The sequence below is a fragment of the Pelodiscus sinensis genome, chromosome 4 (genome assembly GCF_052426305.1).
Source record: "Pelodiscus sinensis isolate ZL-2025 chromosome 4, ASM5242630v1, whole genome shotgun sequence".
In the NCBI taxonomy this organism is placed as follows: domain Eukaryota; kingdom Metazoa; phylum Chordata; order Testudines; family Trionychidae; genus Pelodiscus; species Pelodiscus sinensis.
In genome coordinates, this window is record NC_143055.1 from 25,863,274 (window position 1) to 25,881,180 (window position 17,907).

At 44.7% G+C, this 17,907-nt stretch overlaps 1 protein-coding gene across 5 annotated transcripts in view; it reads left to right on the forward strand.

Annotated features, from left to right (window-relative positions):
* The window catches only part of STX18 (syntaxin 18), a 117,291-nt gene that overhangs the window by 53,688 nt on the left and 45,696 nt on the right, over nt 1-17,907 (forward strand). For 4 of the 5 annotated variants that reach the window (XM_075930747.2, XM_006128191.5, XM_075930746.2 and 1 more), the window contains exon 2: nt 4,159-4,226. The exons of the other annotated variant lie outside the window; for it this stretch is intronic. In XM_075930747.2, the coding sequence (XP_075786862.1) occupies nt 4,159-4,226 (68 nt within the window). The remainder of the gene's footprint in view (nt 1-4,158; nt 4,227-17,907) is intronic. 5 annotated transcript variants of the gene reach the window in all.

Genomic DNA, 17,907 nt, shown 5'->3' on the forward strand with positions numbered 1-17,907 from the left:
CACACCACTCACTGCCCTGACCGTCGGCTGACAGGAGGTTGAACTCAGATTTGGTAATCTGCCAGCAACTGAACTTTGCAACCTTTCCATTAAGTCTCTTGTACACATGCCACATTTACTGTCGTCGTCTTTAAGAATTCACAAGCTCCAAACTTCCAGGCAGCATTTCTATATTCCAGCTTAAATATCTCTGCTTACTGACTCCCTTCTTTAATTTTAGCAAGTCTTATGTAGGTACTGCAGCCAGGCCAGGCAGTTGTACTACTTTGCTTGGAAGGAATGTCCTAACTCTGAGGCACACTTGTCATGGACATCAGTTCTGATAAACCTATCAAATGGAGGAGCTTGATGGGTTGGCTGTCCAATGTAAGGATGTAACCAGTTAACCAGCAGGCTGGAGCAGCCCCTCATTTGCACTGTGTGCGGGGCTGCTCCACCCTGGTCATGCCTACCACGGATGGGGAGGAGGGCTGCTACAGCCCAGCTAGGCCTGTAAGATTCCAGTTAACTGAATGTTTAATCATTGAAATCAGAGTTTCCCTTCAGGTTAGCTGCCTACTGAGACTACTGGAGCCACTTACTCCAATATGTGTTACTGTAAAGTGGTCTTTATTTATGTTTACATCCTCCTCATAGGGCATTTCATTTGATAGGTTTAACTTTTTTTGGTTGAGGTGGACTAGGGATTAATCAGTCTGGATAATAAAAGCACTCACTGCAAAAACAGGTAAAAATGTTCAGATAAATAATTTTGGTCAATTTGCTTCCCTTTTTGGTAGATGTGAGTTAGGGATGTTAAATATCAGTTAATTGCATAGTCGATTAACCTCATGAATTCTTATTGGTTTACTCGACTGATACAGAGGCCGCAGTCCGGGGTGGCAGCAGCCCCTGTCCAGGGGAGGTCTGAGCTCCTGGACCTGGCGTGAGCCAGAACTGAGCTGGGCTGCCTGTCTATCTAGCTCCTAATACACTTTAAATGCAGAGCCACAGTGAGGGTAGGCCCTGGACCTATTGCAAGCCAGGACTGAGCCAGGCTGCTGGCCAGCCTGCTAAAAAATATACGGGAGGTGAGGGGGATAGAAGGGGAAATGCATCCAGTCTATAGCATTAACCTATAAGCTTTTGCTTATTGGTTAATCAACTACACTATTACATAGGATAACGAGTCTTGTAGATGAGGGAAAACTGGTGGATGTGGTATACCTAGACTTTAGTAAGGCATTTGATATGGTCTCGCATAATCATCTTATCAATAAACTAGGCAAATACAACTTAGCTAGGTCTCCTATAAGGTGGGTGCCTAACTGGCTGGATAACCATTGTCAGAGAGTAGTTATTAATGGTTCACAGTCCTGCTGGAAGGGAATAACAAGTGGGGTTCCACAGGGGTTCGTTTTGGGATCGGTTCTGTTCAATATCTTCATCAATGATTTAGATATTGGCATAGAGAGTACACTTATTAAGTTTGTAGATGATACAAAGCTGGGAGGGGTTGTAGCTGCTTTGGAGGATAGGGTCATATTTCAAAATTATCTGGACAAACTAGAGAAATGGTCTGACGTAAATAGGATGAAGTTTAATAAGAACAAATGCAAAGTACTCCACTTAGGAAGGAACAATCAGTTTTACGCATACAGTATGGGAAGCGACTGTCTAGGAAGGAGTACTGCAGAAAGGTATCTAGGGGTCATAGTGGACCACAAGCTAAATATGAATCAACAGTGTGATGGTGTTACAAAAAAAAACCCATGATTCTGGGATGAATTAAAAGGAGTGTTGTGAGCACGATACGAGAAGTCGTCCTTCCGCTCTACTCTGTGCTGATTAGGCCTCAGTTGGAGTTTTGTGTCCAGTTCTGGGCACCACATTTCAAGAAATATGTGGAGAAATTGGAGAAGGTCCAGAGAAGAGCAACAAAAATGATTAAAGGTCTAGAGAACATGACCTTGATTAAAGGTCTAGAGAACATGAGGAAGACTGAAAGAATTGGGCTTCTTTAGTTTGGAATGGAAAAGACTGAGAAGGGAACATGATAGCAGTTTTCAGGTATCTAAAGGGGTGTCACGAGGAGGGAGAAAAATTGTTCTCCGTGGCCTCTGAGGATCAGACAAGAAGCAATGCACTTAAACTGCAGCAAGGGAGGTTTAGATTGGACATCAGGAAAAACTTCCTGTCAGGGTGGTTAAAAACTGGAATAAGTTGCCTAGGGAGATTGTGGGATCTCCATCTTTGGAGATATTTAAGAGCAGGTTGGATAGACATCTATCAGGTATGGTCTAAAAGGTACTGGGTCCTTTCGGAAGGACAAGGGACTGGACTCGATGACCTCTTGAGGTCTCTTCCAGTTCTAGTGTTCTGTGATCCCTAATGTGGGTAATGTAGCAGCAATGCAGTATAGTTCTTACAGTTGAATTGAAATATTTGGATCAGAGTTTCTGTTTTATAAAGCACTTATGCATATTTGGTATTTTCTTTTTGTAAAAATCTTTTTTTTAAATGAACCTGATTTCTAAAATGTATGCTTGATCCTTGCCCACAAACATTGTTCTATTTAGTGATTAAGTATATACTTCATGTAACTTTTTTTTTTAATACAGTGCTTTTTTTTCTGTTCAAGGAGAGCTCTCACTTAAATTTATTTCCCTTAGCCTAGTTTTAAGCATTGCCTACATACCTCCGTGGTCACCAACCAGTCGATCGCGATCGACTGGTCGATTGCGAGGCCTCGACCAGTAGATCGCAAAGCGTTCGGGCAACCCCGCCCCCCATTTTCCTCCCACCCCCGAGAAGCCCCACTACCTACCTCTAGTGTAGTGCCGGCTTCCCGCGGGGTGGACGGAAGTCCTCTCTGAAGCCCGCGTCACTTCCGGGGGTTCCGGAAGTGTGCGGGCTGCTCCCCCTCCTACAGCTCTGTTGCGTGCTGGGGGAGGGGGCGTTGGCCCTAGAGGAGGAGTGCAGAGTCTTCCCTGTGCCACCGGCGCCGGAGGGGTGAGTTGGGTGCAGGGGTTTCCCTGCGCCGCGGGAGCGGGAATCAGCCCTGGGGTTTGGCCGTGCTGCGGGAGGGGAGGGAGTTGGCCGGGCCGCGCCGCAGGAGGGGGGGGTTTGACCTCGGGGCAGGCATCCGCGGGGGTTGGCCATGCTGCAGGATGGGGTTGGCCGCGCTGCGCTGCGGGAGGGGGGTTTGGCCCCAGGGCAGGTGCCCGCGGGTTTTGGCCGTGCTGCGGAAGGGGAGGGGCCGGGCTGCACCGCGGAAGGGGGGTTTGGCCCCACCGCGGGAGGGTAGGGGTTGCCCCTGGTGCAGGCTCCCGTGGGGGTTAGCCCTGGGGCAGGCACGCTCGGGGTTTCCCTGTGCCGAGGGGGGCCCGGAGGAGTCATGTGCTGGCTTCCCGCCGGGGGGGGAAGAGGGAGAGAATCCTGGGAGGAGGCAGATGCAGGTGACTCTGCTGCCACTGGCACCCTGTCCCTGCTCCTCAGACCCTACTCCCCTGTCCCCACTTCCCAAACTCTGTCCCCACTTCCCTGTCCCCATTCCCGTCCCCACTGGCACCCTGTCCCCTGCTGCAGAGCCCTGTCCTCTGCCCTCCCAGCACCCTGTTCCCTCTCCCCTGCCCCCAGCCGCAGAACTCTGTCCTCACAAAATGTATAATTATAAATGCTTCATTTTAGATTTAAATTGCATGAATAAAAAACAGACCATTTATTTCATAACTATAAACACATTATTTTAATTTTATATATTACATAATTTAAAAATAAAGTGTTTATCAGAGTGTGTAAGTAAGGGCTGAGGATAGCAAGTGATGGACAGAAGGAGAATAGAGAGGGTGGGGCTTCAAGGAAGGGGCGGGGTGGTAGATCTTCGCCTGTTCTGAGATTTAAAAAGTGATCTTGGATGTAAAAAGGTTGGAGACCACTGACATATCTAATAAAAAGAGAATTTTATTTCAAAAAGGAATCTGGATGAATAGCTTAAATTTCTGTGTATCCTTTATAATTGTAGTGTCGAATTACATTATAGACTGTAGTTTAGTTTATAGTTCAGATGTACACACCTTACTGATATTTGTACTTCTAAGGAACAGAAAATAGAAACATGTCAAAAATCCATTTTAGAAAATTGTGGATTTAACATTTATATTTTACTTTCCTGTTTAGATTACTAATATTGGGAAACTGAAGGATTTTCTTCTACAACACAGAAAGGATTACATTAATGCTTACAGGTAAATGTATGCTGTTTTTCAATTGTCTCTGTTTTAAAACTTGATTTTCAAATTTGTAAAATGAGCTCATTAAAATTCTGTGAGTACACCGACATAGTTTAAGAAAAAATACACAGTTTGCCGGCAGATTTTGTCCTGGATGGGATCATAGAATCATAGGACTGGAAGGTCATCGAGTCCAGCCCCCCGCCCTCAAGGCAGGACCAAGCTCTGTCTACACCATCCCTGACAGATGTCTATCTAACCTGTTCTTAAATATCTCCAGAGAGGGAGATTCCACCACCTCCCTTGGCAATTTATTCCAATATTTGACTACCCTGACAGTTAGGAATTTTTTCCTAATGTCCAGTCTAAACCTCCCCTGCTGCACTTTAAGCCCATTACTCCTTGTCCTGTCCTCAGAAACCAAGTTTCCAAACTAAACAAGCCCAGTTCATGAAGCCTGGCTTCATAGGTCATGTTCTCTAGACCTTTAATCATTCTTGTCGCTCTTCTCTGTACCCTTTCCAATTTCTCCACATCTTTCTTGAAATGTGGCGCCCAGAACTGGACAGAGTACTCCAGCTGAGGCCTAACTGGTGCAGAGTAGAGCAGCAGAATGACTTCACGAGTTTTGCTTACAACACACCTGTTGATACAACCTAGAATCATATTTGCTTTTTTTGCAACAGCATCACACTGTTGACTCATATTCAACTTGTGGTCACTATGACCCCTAGATCCCTTTCTGCCATGCTCCTTCCTAGACAGTCGCTTCCCATCTTGTATGTATGGAACTGATTGTTCCTTCCTAAGTGGAGCACTTTGCATTTCTCTTTATTAAACTTCATCCTGTTTACCTCTGACCATTTCTCTAACTTGCTAAGGTCATTTTGAATTATGTCCCTATCCTCCAAAGAAGTTGCAACCCCACCCCGTTTGGTATCATCTGCAAACTTAATAAGCGTACTCTCTATCCCAATATCTACATCATTGATGAAGATATTGAACAGTACGGGTCCCAAAACAGACCCTTGCGGAACTCCACTTGTTATCCCTTTGCAGCAGTATTTAGCACCGTTAACAACAACTCTCTGACTACGGTTATCCAGCCAATTATGCACCCACCTTATCGTGGCCCTATCTAAGTTATATTTGCCTAGTTTATCAATAAGAATATCATGCGAGACCATATCAAATGCCTTACTAAAGTCTAGGTATATGACATTGTTATACCAATAAAAGCAAGCAGGATCTTATGAGGGGGATAAGGCAAAAAGCCACATTTATTGTAAAAAAGCCACATTTATTGTAAAGATAATAATAAAAAAATAAAGAAAAGATAGAAGCAAACAACATTGTTTAACTACTTAACCCATATACATATAAACATTCATTCATCCATTCATTCAGGTTCTGTGTATTTGTTATAGTTACCAGCCTGGAAGTTGCTTGTGACAGAATACTGGCCAGGTACTCTGTACACAAGTGATGGTAGTGGGGAGCGAAGTCCTGATCAGATGCGCATCTGAAGCTCCTGGTAGGCTGGCAGCAGAAACTTGGACTCTGACTCCATAGTTTTTTAGTCCAGTTCTTATAGGAATTTTTTCCTATGCCAGTCTATGGAAATTGCTGCATCATGCTGATGTCTCCAGGGTGGCTGCCAAGTGCTCATCAGTGATCTCATCGGGTGGACCTCCAGTACTTGGTTTTCTCCACTTGACACCTTTTGGTTGCACTGGCACCTGACGCCTTCTTCAGCCCTTTGTTGCTGTATTCTCAGGCTGGCACCTCTCAGAACCATTCATTCATCGTCCAAGCACTCTCTCTCTTATATACATTCCCTAATTAATGTTTCCCATACAGTATTTTGTATAATAAAAGTTGTAGTTACAAAAGTTTCTGGGTGGTATTGCTTAAAACATTCTCTGAGTGCTGAGTAAAGTTACAATGTTTTAAAGAAAACGGGCGTCAATTATGTAACAATGCCCTTAGTCAATTATAGGGCTTGGCTCCCATAGCAGAGTTAGTGCCTTGACAATGCATTGTTACAATGTATCTCTGCAATGTCAATTTCAAGAAGCCCCTTGCACAAGCTTGAGCATGCCCTTGGGCACAGAGGGGGGGCTGTTTCTGGCTACATAGGATTATATTCTTAACAGTTCTAAGTTACATGACCTAATACATTATATTCTAAAGGGGCAATAATAATAATACATCTAAACATTTAACAATCTTAACAAATAATAATAATAATAATAGAAGAAGAAGAAGAAGAAGAATTAATAATAAATCTAAACACTTTAAGTTGTGGGGAACAAATTATGGGGAGTCACTTCCATTTGGAGGAATCATTTTCAATACATTAATATGTTATCCCTACAACATCCACCGCTTCTCCCTTATCCACAAGGCTCGTTATCCTATCAAAGAAAGCTATCAGATTAGTTTGGCATGACTTGTTCTTCACAAACCCATGCTGGCTATTCCCTATCACTTTATTACCTTCCAAGTGTTTGCATATGATTTCCTTAATTACCTGCTCCATTATCTTCCCTGGGACAGACGTTAAACTGACCGGTCTGTAGTTTCCTGGGTTGTTCTTATTCCCCTTTTTATAGATGGGCACAATATTTGCCCTTTTCCAGTCTTCTGGAATCTCCCCTGTCTTCCATGATTTTTCAAAGATCATAGCTAAAGGCTCAGATACCTCCTCTATCAGCTCCTTGAGTATCCTGGGATGCATTTCATCAGGACCTGGTGACTTGCTGACATCTAACTTTCCTAAGTGATTTTTCCTAAGGGATATACAGGCAGTCCCCGGGTTACGTACAAGATAGGGACTGTAGGTTTGTTCTTAAGTTGAATCTGTATGTAAGTCGGAACTGGCGTCCAGATTCAGCCGCTGCTGAAACTGATCAGTTTCAACAGCGGCTGAATCTGGACGCCAGTTCTGACTTACATACAGATTCAACTTAAGAACCCCAGGCGTCCCCAAGTCAGCTGCTGCTGAAACTGATCAGCGGCTGATTCCAAGAAGCCCGGGGCAGGGGCTTCCTGTAGTCAGCCACTGGTCAGTTTCAGCAGCGGCTGACTTGGGGACGCCTGGGGCAGAGCAGCTGGGGTGCTGCTGGGTTGGTCCAGTAGCGCCGCCGCTCCTCGGTGCTACTGGACCAACCAAGCAGCACCCAAGCTGCTCTGCCCCAGGCGTCCTGATTCAGCTGCTGCTGAAACTGACCAGCAGTGGCTGAATCAGGACGCCTGGGGCAGAGCAGCTGGGGTGCTGCCGGGTTGGTCCAGTAGCGCCCAGAGCGGCGCTACATGAGCAACCGGCAGCGCCCCAGCTGCTGTACCACAGGCGTCCGGAGCAAAGCCGCGGCGCACGGGGGCAGCGGGACAGCCCAGACGCGCCATGGCTGTCCTGCTGCCCCCATGCTCCGCGGCTTTGCTCTGCTTTGCCCCCGTCCTCCTGGTCTGCAGACCAGGGGGAGGGGAGGCAAAGCAGAGCAAAGCCGCGGAGCACGTGGGCAGTGGACAGCCCTGTCCGCTGCCCGCGTGTTCCGCTGCTTTGCTTCCTCTCCCTGGTCTGCTGGAGACCAGGGAGAGGGAGGGCCCCGTTCGTAACTGCGGATCCGACATAAGTCGGATCCGCGTAACTCGGGGACTGTCTGTAAGCTAGACCTGTTGCCTGCTTGTAAGGCTAGGTCTACATAGCAGCTGAGAGGCATAGATATACGGGCACTAGCTGCTCTAAACTAATGCACTCAAATCAGCAGTGTGATCATGATGATATTATAGAGTAGCTGCCAGAGTACAATACTGCTGCAATCCTAATTACTTTCTGAGTCGGCTTACTCAAGCTGCTGCTGTTGTCACAGCAATACTGCTATTTTAGTGCACTAATTCAGGCAGAGCTAGCAAGCTAATATTGTACCTTTACGAGCTGGGAATTACATCTCCTGGTGGTGCTGTAGACATAGCCTAAGTGGTCACTGGAAATCTTGAGCAGATAGATGATAAAAGTCATGGGATAAGGCTCATCAAACTCTGGGGATTGAATTCCAGAACTGAGGGACCTCATTGAGAACACCATATTGGAAAACTACTCACTGTGAATTTATTTGCTTTCAGACATTAACGTTTTGAGGAGTCAGTTCCAAGTGCTTGATCTTATAGGGAGAATATATTTGATGTTGTGACAGTAGAAGCATCCTCCCTTACGACGTTGTAGGAAACATGTGGCATTCTTGAATTTCTTTGCATGTTCAATTAGCAAATAGCAGGTGTCTTGTCTGTTTCAATCCTGTGTCCGTTTACAAGATAGAAGCTGGTGGGAAAAGTTCAGGGGAGCTGTAGCATGCATACTTAGGCTATGTCTACACTGTGAGCTAGGGATGTAATGCTAATGCATGAATACTTTCTCACTCTAGAGCTAGCACAAATTCAAGTGGGTTTAGACTTGAAACAGTTAAATTGTGCCACTGCTGCCTGTGCTACCAGAGCTACACTTCTATATATATTCATTCCAGCTCTCATTGAGCAAGCACAAGTATGTCAGCATGAACTGAGAATCAGGCTACTTGCTTGTTACATAGAGGTAATCTTACATCTACCATCCCAACAAACAGCACTTTATTGTTAGGTCACAGTCTAAGCCTGGGGATTTTAATATTGTTGCAACCTGAATTTTGGAAATCTCATTCCAAATAGTTTGTAGATAAACATTTTAAACCATAAAAATGTAATCTTTAGAGTCTTGTAATCTTTAGGCCTGTCAACCTTCGTGAAATGATACATATTTACACACTATGAACAACATTCCACTCCACGGAAAACAGGACAGAGAATGTAGAGTAAAGGTTTCCAATTTATCAACTCCACCACTGAAAGCAGATGTTCAAAAGGTCAATTTTAAAATACTTGATTAGTCATACTATTTAGTTTCCTTCCTCCCTCACTTTCCTTACTTACTTACTTACAAGGCTCATCACTCACTCATTGTGAAGACCATACATTTGAACCAATTACCTAAATTCTAACAGAAGCCTCAAAAGTAGGAATTACCCTACATATATAATCATTCTTCTTTGTCCTCCTTCCTGCCTCCCGTCCACATAAAAGTCTGAGAGAGAAAATGAATTTGCAGCATAACCTGAAAATCAGTACATTAAATCTTTGGCTAATTGACACGGAAGTACATTCAAGAATGGAATATCCCAGAAGGAAATTACCGTGCCTCTAACTTACTTGAATTTTAGCCAAGATGATCTTCTGTGCTTTGGTATCACATCAAGAGAAGGGTAGCCTCTGAGATTAGCAGAGCCCCACCAACATCTTAAATTTCATCTAATTGTGAATTGGAAGCCTATTCAAATGATAGAACATAGATATATTATGTGCTTCCTGCAACAAACACCCTTTTATAAAGGGGCCATCAAATTTTACACCAGGGAAATTTCTAAATTGTCATAGAGTATATCCCTGTGCAAAGGATCATGCAGGAATTCATTTTTTAGATGAAAAAAGCATATGTGGCAATGCTCATATCTGAAAAAGAAGCATATGGGTCAGCATAAATAATAAAAACTACTCCTGGCTTCTGCTGCTATGTAAATGTCCAGCACCAGCTAGAGAGAAAAAGAACGTGGGCAGATTTTCCTAGCAGAGGGCATTGATACCACTCTGTAGTTACTTGTGATTTTTTTTTTCCCCTGCCTATCTGCATAACTGGAGTTTTGAGTTGTAGCCAGCCCAATTCACTTCCTGATTCTGGCAGGACACTGAATAAGCTAATTAATTGCACCAGTCAAGCCTGATGAAATACAGACACAGAACAAAAATCAACTGAGTACTGAAGATCTTGAGTCCCAAATCATCTCTCTACTTTTCCCCCAAAGGTCTCTCAGATGCATGGAAGCAATGACAAGATAGAAACCCCTCCTCCCATTAGAGAATGTTCTAAGTAGATTAGTGATAAAAATGTAGCCGTATTAGTCTGCTGTAGCTGAAACAAAAAACAGGACTATGTTGTTGTTCGTCCATTGTGGTCGATGAAGACCTCAACACCACTAAGTGCTTTGAGACTGGATACAGTGTGTCCGAAGATGACTTATCAGGCCAATTCGGGCACCAAATGTCCTGGAACATGTCAGGCAGACATGTGTAGGCATTGCAATCGTTGTGCTGGTAGCTTTGGACTTGCGCGGCACGCACTTGTTTGTGCTTCAGAGATGCGCCTTGTTTCAAGAGTTTGGCATCCCTTGTGGATGAGACTGCGCCAGGCAGGGCGGTTGTGTGCCAGCGATTCCCTGGTGGTTGTATCAATTCCAAACGACTTCAGGGAGGCCTTGAGTGTGTCTTTGTAACGTTTCCTCTGTCTACCACGTGAGCGTTTACCAGTAGAGAGTTCCCCAAAAAGGAGCTGCTTAGGTATATGTTCGTCTGGCATACGAATGACATGACCTGCCCATCTAGTCTGTGCTCTCATCAGCAGAGTGTGGACTGATGGTAAACTTGCTCTAGAGAGAACCTCAGTGTCTGGTATTTTGTTTTGCTATCTGATGCGTAATATTCTGTGAAGACAAGTCATGTGGAAGTGATTAAGCTGTCTTGCGTGCCTCCAATACACAGTCCACGTTTCACAGGCATACAGGAGGGTGGTGAGTACCACGGCCCTGTAGACCTTCAGTTTTGTTGCTTGGCTGATTCCTCGACATTCCCATACAGTGGGGCGCAGTCTACCAAAAGCAGAACTTGCCTTCGCTATTCTGCATGTGACTTCTATGTCAATGTTAGCTGCATGGGAAAGAGTGCTGCCAAGGTAAGTGAACTGGTCCACTGCCTGTAGCATCTGCCCTGTGACTGTGATTGTGGATTCTGTGTACGGTGCATATGGGACAGGCTGATACATGACTTCGGTCTTTCTGCTGTTAATGGTGAGTCCAAAGTTGTCACAAGCTGTGCATAACTTGTCCACACTAACTTGCATCTCTGCTTCAGAGCCAGCATACAAGGCGCAATCATCGGCAAACAAGTCTCTCAGAACAGTCTCTTTCACTTTGGTGATAGCCTGAAGTCTCCTCAGGTTGAAAAGATTCCCATCCACTCTGTACTTAAGGCTGATTCCGGCAATGCTGTCCTGGAAGGCATCATTCAGCATTGCAGCAAACATGATGCTGAACAGTGTAGGTGCAAGTACACAGCCCTGTTTGACACCATTGGTGACTGGGAATGCCTTAGAAGATTCTCCACCGTCTAGCACTCTGGCCATCATGAAACTGGCGTACCATCTGAATGAATTTGGGGGGCAGCCAAACTTTGACATGATCCTCCACAGACCTTGTCAGCTGACCGTGTCGAAGGCTTTCATGAGGTCAACAAAGGTTATGTAAAGATCACAATTCTGCTCCTGACACTTCTCCTGAAGTTGGCGCGTGGCAAAGATCATATCAATAGTCCCGCGGCCCTTACGAAAGCCACATTGTGACTCCAGCAGGAGGCCACACTCCAGATCAGTGACCAGACGATTTAACATCACTCTTGCAAGGATTTTACCTGCGATGGAAAGCAGCGAAATTCCCTGATGATTGTCACATACCTGTCGACTGCCCTTCCTCTTATAGAGGTGTACAATGGATGCATCCTTGAGTTCCTGAGGAATGGATCCTTGCTCCCAAAAAGACTGGAACAACTCGATGAGCTTCTCTGTGAATACGTGACCGCCAGCTTTATAGACCTCTGCAGGCATAACGTCTGCCCCTGGAGCTTTGCCGCTGGATAGCTGGCTAACAGCTTGTGAAACTTCGGCTACTACCAGTGGATCATCCATAGCGCCATTGATGTCAACCTGGGGAATCCTCTTAATCGCCTCGTTGTTGATAAATGACGGTTGGTTGAAGACATCTTCAAAATGTTCAGCCCATCTCTGCAGGATCTGAGCCTTCTCTGTAATCAGAGTGGTACCATCTGTACTAATAAGGGGGGAGCTCCCGAGGTCCATAGAGACTGAGATCCATAGAGTGTGTTGAGGGCTGCATAGAACCGTTTCAGGTCATTCCTGTCAGCATGCCCCTGAATTTTAGCTGCCTGGTCACTTAACCAAGCATCCTGCATTTTTCGCATTTTACGCAGTTTGTTCTGGACTGTCCTGCGAGCATTTGCAAAGGCGTTCTTCTTGGCAGCTGATGATGTGCACAATGAAGGCGGTGCTTTTCAGCAAGTAGAGACAATATCTCCCCATCATTCTCATCGAACCAATCGGGCTGCTTGCGCGAAGAGGGTCCCAAAATCTTCAGTGCAGATGAGTGGATAGCATTCCGGAAAAGTTCCCAGTCGTCCGCAGCACTGCCTGCAAGGTGCATGTCGGAAAGCCTGCTTTCTAGATCTTCAGTCAATGCTGAGGCTATGCTTGGGTTCTTTAGCCTGGCCACATGAACTCTTTTTATGAGCTTGCTACCTTGTGGCCACCTCAAGGACTATGTAGCACTTTAAAGACTAACAAGATGGTTTATTAGGTGATGAGCTTTCGTGGGCCAGACCCACTTCCTCAGATCTGGGTCTGGCCCACGAAAGCTCATCACCTAATAAACCATCTCGTTAGTCTTTAAAGTGCTACATTGCTCACCTACTTAGAACAGGACTATCATCTCGTGCTACTCTTTGGCTTCTCTTGGTACCAGATGAACTGTTGCTGTGTCAGCAATGCCATATGATCTGTGGTATCAAAAGGTGTCCCATGGTGAATTGCCAAATGACTGAGTGCACTTTTTTACCGATACTGATAACACTTGTTCAGTGTGCCAAGAAAGGACACTATAGGCTTGAATTTCAGATGTACTGTGTATCCTCAACTCTGTTCAAGCCAACAAGAGCTGTGGGTGCTCAGTTCTTCAGAATGTAAATATTGACAGAGAGAGTAATTCTTTCTCCAAAATAACAAACAAAACCAGTATAAAGATAGCTGGTATAACAAACTCTTGGGTTTTTATTTGTAGTACTGGTTTGAATAGTTAATGAACAACACTAGATGGTGCTGTGAATTTAATAAAAAAAAAAAGTTTTATTTTGTGAAAGCCACAAAATGAATGGATATAGTAGTGGAATTTCAGTAACTGCAATGGGGGTGGGGGAAAAGTAGTCAATAATAGTTGAGTGTATATTGATGCTTAAATTATTTGAAAATTCTGGATGCACTAACTTTTCATATTGTATTTGCTTTACCTATCTTGAAAGGGATGTTAAAAAGTGAAATGATAAATGGAGTGAAAAGTAGCCTAATTTCACTTTGGATTTAAAAATACCGCTGTGTGCTTTTTGGATATTCCCTTTTGTAATCGCTTATAGCAGTATTCCCCAGTGTTTGAATCTGAAATAAATTAACTAGTATTTGATGAGTGCTATCAAACTGTTTTGAAGTATTGTTTAATATTAGTATATTAAGAGCATGTTAATATCTTGTTTGTGGTTGTCTCAAGGATTTGCTCATTAATAATTTGTTTTCTGGTTGGATATTAAATTTCTGACTGTTCAAAGAACATGTTCCATTAGATGTAGTTACTTGTGGCGTAGCGCATATTTTAATGGAAGTAAGAAAAATTAACAGTCAGACTTTCCTAAACCAGAGTTTATTTGAATTTTAAACACATTAATTGATAGTTACAAAGGATGTTTATACCTATGCTCAATACAAATAATATCAGAAGGTTAAATATCAATTCCTGTCAAATGTTAAAAACCATTGTTAAATTGTCACCTTTTGTAGATTCCTTCATGTACACTGGAATTCAGTTAATTTGCAGTTATAATAATGTCACTAGTGAGCAACTCCTTTAAAAAAAAAAATCTTTCCCTAATTTCATACAGACTTTAGGCCCAAATCTCCTCTCGTATCAATCTTAAGCTGTATGACTCAATTGATTACAGTGGTACTATGACATAAGGGAGAAGAGGAATCTGCCCTTTCATGTTTCAGCCTTGTAGAAATTGGTACATAGCTCTTCCTTTGGGCCTTATACAACCTCTCAACTGCTTTCATGGTTGCAGAGCTGCTGGGAATTCTTAATCATAACTTCATGGTTGTAGATGAAGTTCTTAGAGCAAATTCCCCTAACACCTTCTAGGAATGAGCTTGGAGACCCTCCAATTTGCATGAGGTATACAATGCCATCAGGCAGATGAAAAACATCAAGGCAGGAGGTCCAGATGGGATCCCTGCTGAAATCTTTAAAGACGGTGGACCAGAGCTAATTTGGCAGCTTTGCCTGCTTATCTTTAAGATCTGGGTAAAGGAGGAGATACCTAGTGAAATGAGGGATGCCTTGATTGTTACCCTCTTTAAAAAAGGGTATAAAGCGGACTGTGGAAACTAGTGTGGTATTGCTCTCCTTGCTGTTTCAGGCAATGTTCTGGTACAGGTCCTTGCAACCCATCTTCTCCCCTGCCAGAAGAAGTTTTACCAGAGTCACGGAGTGGCTTCCGTCCATGTCACGGAACTGTGGATATGATCTTCATTGCCTGGCAGCTACAAGAAAAGTGTTGGGAGCAAAACTGACCACTATACATGGCTTTTATTGATCTAACTAAAGCCTTTGATGTGCCCTTTAGACTATACTTTGGAAGGTTGGATGTCCTGATAAGACCATCAGTGTTGTAAAGTTGCTTCATGACCACATGAAAGCAACTGTTCTGAGCAGCACTGGCTCCCAGAGAGAACCTTTCAATGGACAAGCAGGAGTCAAACAGGGCTGTATCATCACTCCAATCATGTTCATGGTCTTTATTACCATTTTTTTTTTCATAATTGCTGGGAAGCTCCCAACTGGCATTGAAATTATCGACGGCAGGTGGGCAATAATTTTTGGTGGGGATTTTGGAAAGTGGTCAAGAGCTGCACTTTTCTGTGGATGGGGAGCAGGGTCTAGGATGGAGGTTGGGCGCAGAAGGGTGCATAGGGTAAGGTATTGGGGTGCAGGAGACGATGTGAGGTCTGAGAGGGTGTTTGGGCAAAAGAGGGGGTTGTGACCTGGATCAGGGGATAGGGATGTAGGGTCAGGGAGGGGGCATGGGTACAAGAGAGGATTCTGGCCTGGGAGAGGGGCACTAGGAGGAGGTGCAAAGTCTGGGAGGGAATTGTGACCTGGGTGAAGGGGAAAAGGGGGTGCAGACTACAGAAGGTATGGGTGGTGATTGGGTGCAGGGTCTGGGAGAGTGTTTGAGTGCAGGAGAGGATTCTGCCCTGGGGAAGGGGCATAGGAAGGAGTACAGGATCTGGGAGGCAGTTGTGACCTGGGGCAGGGGGTGCAGAGAGTTTGGATGGTGACCTGGAGGAAGGAATTGGGGTGCAGGAGGGGCTGGGGTGCCAGAGGCAGGGTCTGACTGGGAGGCGCTTACCTATGCCTGCAGCACCCGAAAGGCAGGCTGGGTTGTGGGCCAGATCCAGTGGCTTGGGGGGCCACATTTTGCCCAGCCCTGATCTCCAGAATGGATCTACAGTATGCCAATGATAATGCAGTTTTTGCCAATTCTGAGAGAGTTTTTCAAACTGTGTTGAACATGTTTGCTGATGCTTATGCATGTCTTGGTCTTTTTGATGGTGAGATTGAGACCAAAGTGCTCCATCAGCCCTCTCCAAATGAGGTACCATATTCCCCATCTATTGAAATCAATGCAGAGGCACTGGAGAAGGTCAGTCATTTTCTCTGCCTTAGAAGTTATCTTTCATTCAAGGCAGATATTGATGTAGAAATCCAACATTATCTGAGCTGTGCCAGTTCATCCTTTCCTCATTTAGGGCACTGGGTTTTTGAAGATCACAACATACAAACAGACACCAAGCTTCTTGTCTATCAAGCCGTCATTCTCCCAACACTATTGTATGTGTCTGAAGCCTGGGCAACCTACATACCTCATTTGAAAGTCCTTGAGAGGCATCATTACCAGTGCTGCCTCTGCAAGACCTTGAAGATCAAACGGGAAGACAGGCACACTGGTGTCGAGGCAATGATCATCCGTCAGCAGCTTCACTGGACTGGTCATGTTGTTTGGATGCCAGACCATCATCGCCTCCCAAAACAGATCCTGTTTTCTCAGATGAAAGAAGGATACTGTAACATGGGAGGACAACGGAAGCATTATAAGGACTTTCTAAAAGATAACTTACAGAAGTTTGACATTGACACTTGGGAGACACTCACCCAGGATTGCTCAAAATGGAGAGAAGTCCTACATAATGGCCCCTTGCATTTTGAATTTTCCCGCTGAGGAGGTTGAAGCAGAGTGGGAAGGAAGAGTGGCTTCTGATCAATAGCTTCCTGCTGTACCTAGAAACATTTGTACTCATAGTAATAGAATTTGTGGTTTGAGGATTGGCCGCCTCAGCCACCTGAGGGTCCACCACTTCCGTGGATTATCATACTTGGCAATGAGTGATTGCCCATCATCATATAGGTGTCTATTATCCTCCATCCCCTTGCAGTTTATCAATTTGCAATCTGCACACCCTCGTCAGGGGACTTTTGGGCTCTGAATATGTTGCGTGAGCTGCAGGTGGCCTGTGGGCCATAGGTTGCTCACCACCGATTCAGGATTTGTTTGAGGGTTCAAGCCTTTGACAAAACATGCTTGCTGCTTCATAGCCTTAAGGACTTAAGAGCCCTGGGCCTTCATACTCTAAGCATTGCAGGCATTTTAAGCCACAGTCCCTCCCCCAAGTCTATCACCTGCAGAACAGGCATGGCTACTGTAATCCAAATAATAGAAGGAGGCCTCCTTCCCTGTGGCTCAAGACTCTGGGCAGGTTAAAATAGTCCTCAGGTTAAAAGCAGACCTTTTGAAGATGCTCAAGAGGGCAAGTATCAGTCAAAACTCTGGCTCAATAACATGTCTACTTATTCATGCTGATTCTCCTATTTCTACCCTTTGTGGGCCTGAACTACACCAGACTGCATGCCATGCATGGTAGAACTGGGACTTTCTCTCCAATTTATCTCCCTTCTTCCCTTCCACCTCTTTCCCTGTCCCTCTTCAGGGTCCCCTCTCACAAGTGCCATCTTATGCAGGAGGTGCACATGCTCCTAAGTGGGTGAGGTTCCCCAGGAGCTGAAAGGAAAGGGTTTTTATTCATGGTATTTGCTAATACCTAAAGGCAAAGATGGCCTCATGCCCATCCTGGACCTGGGAGACCACAAGAAATTAGTGAAGATACTAAAGTTCCACTTGGTCTCTTTGACTTCCATTATCCCTTCTGTGCATCAGGGTAGATTGTGGTATGCTTCCCTTGTCTTGAAGAATGCTTATTTTCATATTTCAGTAACACCGTCTCATAAAGTATCTCAGGTACATGGAGAACCACAGTCATTCAGTGGCCTGGGCCTTCTATGGAATGTGTAGAAATCAACCCTGACCACCATTTACAAATAGCATTTGTAAGGGCAGCATTGGACTCAATACAGCCAAGAACATTTCTCCCAGAGTCTCATTTTCATATCTTTTGCACCATCAAAGTCTCTGGCAATTACCTAGCACCAAAGCCAGAGGACAGTCAACGGAGAATAAGGGTGTAGAAGCAGGGGGCCCTGGCTCCAGCGCCAGCCCTTTCCCCTTCTCCTTCAGAAGAAAACAAGTTTATTTAACCACAAAGAGAGAAGTATTAAGTGAATACAACTATAAGGCATTAAAGTCAGAAATGGTTACAAGAGAAATAGAG